Source organism: Austrofundulus limnaeus, unplaced genomic scaffold (genome assembly GCF_001266775.1).
Source record: "Austrofundulus limnaeus strain Quisiro unplaced genomic scaffold, Austrofundulus_limnaeus-1.0 Scaffold335, whole genome shotgun sequence".
NCBI classification, from domain to species: Eukaryota; Metazoa; Chordata; class Actinopteri; order Cyprinodontiformes; family Rivulidae; genus Austrofundulus; species Austrofundulus limnaeus.
In genome coordinates this window covers 95,339-98,871 of record NW_013952737.1, presented here as the reverse complement: position 1 = coordinate 98,871, position 3,533 = coordinate 95,339, and the positions used below count along the sequence as shown (strand labels likewise).

At 46.3% G+C, this 3,533-nt stretch overlaps 1 protein-coding gene across 1 annotated transcript in view; it reads right to left on the bottom strand.

Annotated features, from left to right (window-relative positions):
* The window catches only part of ackr5 (atypical chemokine receptor 5), a gene marked incomplete at its 5' end in the record, with an annotated part of 15,383 nt that continues 11,850 nt past the window's right edge, over positions 1-3,533 (bottom strand). Inside the window, 1 exon segment of the mRNA XM_014022568.1 lies at positions 1-1,207. Coding sequence (XP_013878022.1) covers positions 119-1,204 — 1,086 coding nt within the window. The 3' untranslated portion in view covers positions 1-118.

The following is a 3,533-nucleotide window of genomic DNA, read 5'->3' as shown; positions in this document are numbered from 1 at the left end:
GTTTTCTTTTTATCATCTTTTGAAATTTTTTTACATACTGTGTTTTTCTTGTTTTATTTGCAGTTTGAAACAAAGAATTCAAACTAAATAACAGAAAAAGTCTCTCGCCTGAAGCTTCCTATGAGCCAACATCAGAATGGCTGGTGCTGCTGTTACTTAGCCTGCGCTGCTTCCCCGGGTCCCCTCCGTTAGGAGTGTTGGGCTTTGGCCCCGCCTCCACCTGCTCCACTGCCTTCTCCTTGGGTAGGCAGTTGATCACGGTGTTCAGCAGGTTGCTCTGGAAACTCTTGCTGAGGAAGTTGTAGAGAATGGGGTTGGCGATGCAGTGGAAGAGGGAGAAGCCCTGCACCACGGGGTAGGAGAAGTAGAGGACTTCCACGGCGTTGCAGCTGAAYAGGAAGGGGTCGAGGTCGTCGATGATCATCAGCAGCACAACCAGGTGGTAGGGGAACCAGCACAGGACGAACACCGAAGAGTACACGTGCACCAGCCACACGTCCCGACGACTCTCCACATCCGGCGCCGTTCGGACCGCTCGGGCGATGAGCACGTTGCAGGTGATGATGAGCGCCGCCGGGCCAAGGAACTGGAAGATCATGCAGAGGAAGGCCAAGGACACGTACCACTCGGTGTAGCTGTACTCGGGCAGCAGGTAGCAGCCCGGCTCCTCCCACTGCAGGAGGTCCATGTGGGCGTTCTCTAACAGGGCCAGGAACAGAGAGAAGACCCACAGCGCCCCGCAGAGCGCCCAGCGGCGCCGGCCCACCACAGGGAAGAGAGGTGGGGCGGACGGTCTGGTGAGGGACAGGTAGCGCTCCAAGGTCATGAAGGCCAAGAAGAAAGAGCTGCTGTAGAAGTTGATCACGTAGATGAGGCTGGTGACCTTACACAGGAAGCGGCCCCACAGCCACACCTTGTCTATGGTCACCTCCATCATGAAGAAGGGCAGGATCACGACCACCATCAGGTCCGACAGGCTCACGTTGATGATGCAGAACAGCACCCCGCTGGCTGAGTGGCGCCTACGCCAGTTGACCCAGACCACCAGCAGGTTTTCCAGCAGGCCCACCACRAATATGAAGAGGTAGAGCAGGAAGAGGGAGATGCGTCTGTAGCTGGTGTCGATCTCCAGGGTRCACTCATAGAGGAACCACGGGGTGCCGTTCAGGAAGTCCAGCGAATGGTTGTGCTCGTGACCGCTCATGGTCTGGAAGGGAGGGCAGAGGAGAACAGGTTTCAGACGTCACAAAACACAACATGGAGGAGGAACTCAGATGCTGCTGGGAGGTGGTCTCAGGTAAACAAATGGGGCTTAGACTCAAAATGATGTTGGGATTTCTTCATCATTTGCCACCACTGAAAGTCTAAAGTGGACAATAACGTTTTCATCGGTGTGTTTGTGTCTGAAAATAYCAACAACTTATTAACTTTTAGAGTTGACGTGATTCAAGACGGCTGCCACAGCCAACTACCTGATAGAGTTTAGYTTTACAGATATTTACAGAACATTTCCTTTGCTAATACTCTGAATGAACAAAATGTACAAGATGTTAAAATATACTGTTAATGGTTTATAGTTAACTCTGTATTTATGCTAGCAAAATAGTTTAGAACTAGAGCAAGGTTATAATAGTTTTGGATTTTTCATCAAAGTGAAGGAAATTTTGTAAGTGATTAATTGAATGTTAGATGCAGTATTGTATTTTATACTTCTGRTCATTTCATCCTGTAAGGTTAAAGCAGACAAAGAGTAGGTGTGTCTTATCATGTGTTCTTTCTTTAGTGTAAACAAAATGAGTTACRTTCTGATGTCTGATGTAACCAGGAAGAGATGTCCATTATAAGGTCAATTCATTATGATAGTAGAAGACGTTTTCAGTGGGTTGCACAGCTTCTGCTTCAGAGCAGRGCAGCTGTGTTTTGGTTCAGCCCAAGGTCTTACTGAGGCCTCTGTGCTGAGTGCTGTACTGTGTACCTGATTGGAGTCAGAAAATTGAAAATAAAGTTTTAAGAAGTCCAGCTGATTCATGTTTATTCGGACATATCATTTTGAGCAACGCTTTTTCCTATAATTTGGTGACCATGAAAAAGCAGAGACCATTGGACTTTAGTTTTGGTTGAAGAACCTGCAGATTTTGAAACACCTGCTGGGAGTGAGTACAGAAAAGCTTCAAGATACCTCCTTTCTTTTCCAAAGAGGATTTCTGCCAGCTTCTCCAAAAGGTGACGGTGTTGGAGCTCAAAATTCATCGTCTGGAAAAGATGAATGCTTTGGAGAACTCAACATGCATTCAAATGGGTGAGAAGGCTGAGATGAGAGATCAACTGGATAAGGAGATGGAAGMTGCTTCTGAGGGTCAAGCTGTATGCAACTCTCTGGGTGCCAGACCAAAAACTCTCTCAGGAAGGATTCAGCTCTTAGGTGACAACAAATGGCCAGAGTTACAGAGAAATGCTTTTTCTCCACCAGCAAGGAGAAGAACGCAGCGACWGAGTGGAATCAAAACAACTGATAACKGCCAGAGAAATGAAGATGGAGCAGTTTTTCTTCAAAACAGATTCACACCACTGGAAGAAACTTGTGAGTCTGAACAAAGTTCATTTTCTGATCTCAGAGAGGGACCTGAGACCAGATCCAGCTCAAAGTCAAAACAAGTCCAAAGAGAGACTTTCAAGCAGGGGCGTAACTTTGTGAAGCACTGGTGTGGACATGTCCCCACCAACTTTGGCTGGACAGGGACAGTCCCCACGAATATTCGCACATCTTTTTTCCTTTGCRTGCATCTACATTGTCCGACAGTAACAAGCGCGGCAGCAACTGCTGCGTCTACTTTTTTCTGGGGAAAAAAAGTTAAAAAGTACACTGCACCCGGTTCCTCTCTTCCGCCCCCTCCCCACTCATGCTTCTCATCTCACACTTTTCAGAAGTGCTGCTGTGAGCCTGAGACACCTTCCCCCTTCCCCCTCCCTTCCTTTTCTCTGAAGTGCAGACACACACATACACATGCGCGCGCGCTGGGCTAGCTGCCTACTGTAAACAACGYGGTGGTCAGAGCTGCTGGAGCAGATAATGGTCTGAAAACGTCCAGCTCTTGGAAAAACTTTATTCTWTACAAAGGACCAAAAATAAGTCAAAATGTAGGACAGGACAGTTATTTTTCTTATGAAAAGTTAGCTTGCTGCTAGTTGTCTATCAGCTAACGTTAGCAATCACTTAGTGATGACATTATCTATTATTGAGGTTTTTTTAATAAGTTAAACTGTATTTTAATGCTAAGATTGAGTCCAGGTCCACTCTGATGATATTCCCTGTTATAATTTACATTCATAAAGTCACTGATTTTTTCTCTAACTTAATCTACTATCTTCATAATTTACACATTATTTTCTTGACCTTTTTAAAGCTGACTGAATTCAGGTGGCAGTAAAAACACAATACTTTATCTGTTGATGTAGGAGCTGAATACAGAGAGTCAGAGGCAGCATGGTAGGACAGGGTGTCTCAGGTAGGACAGGGTGTCTCAGGTAGGACA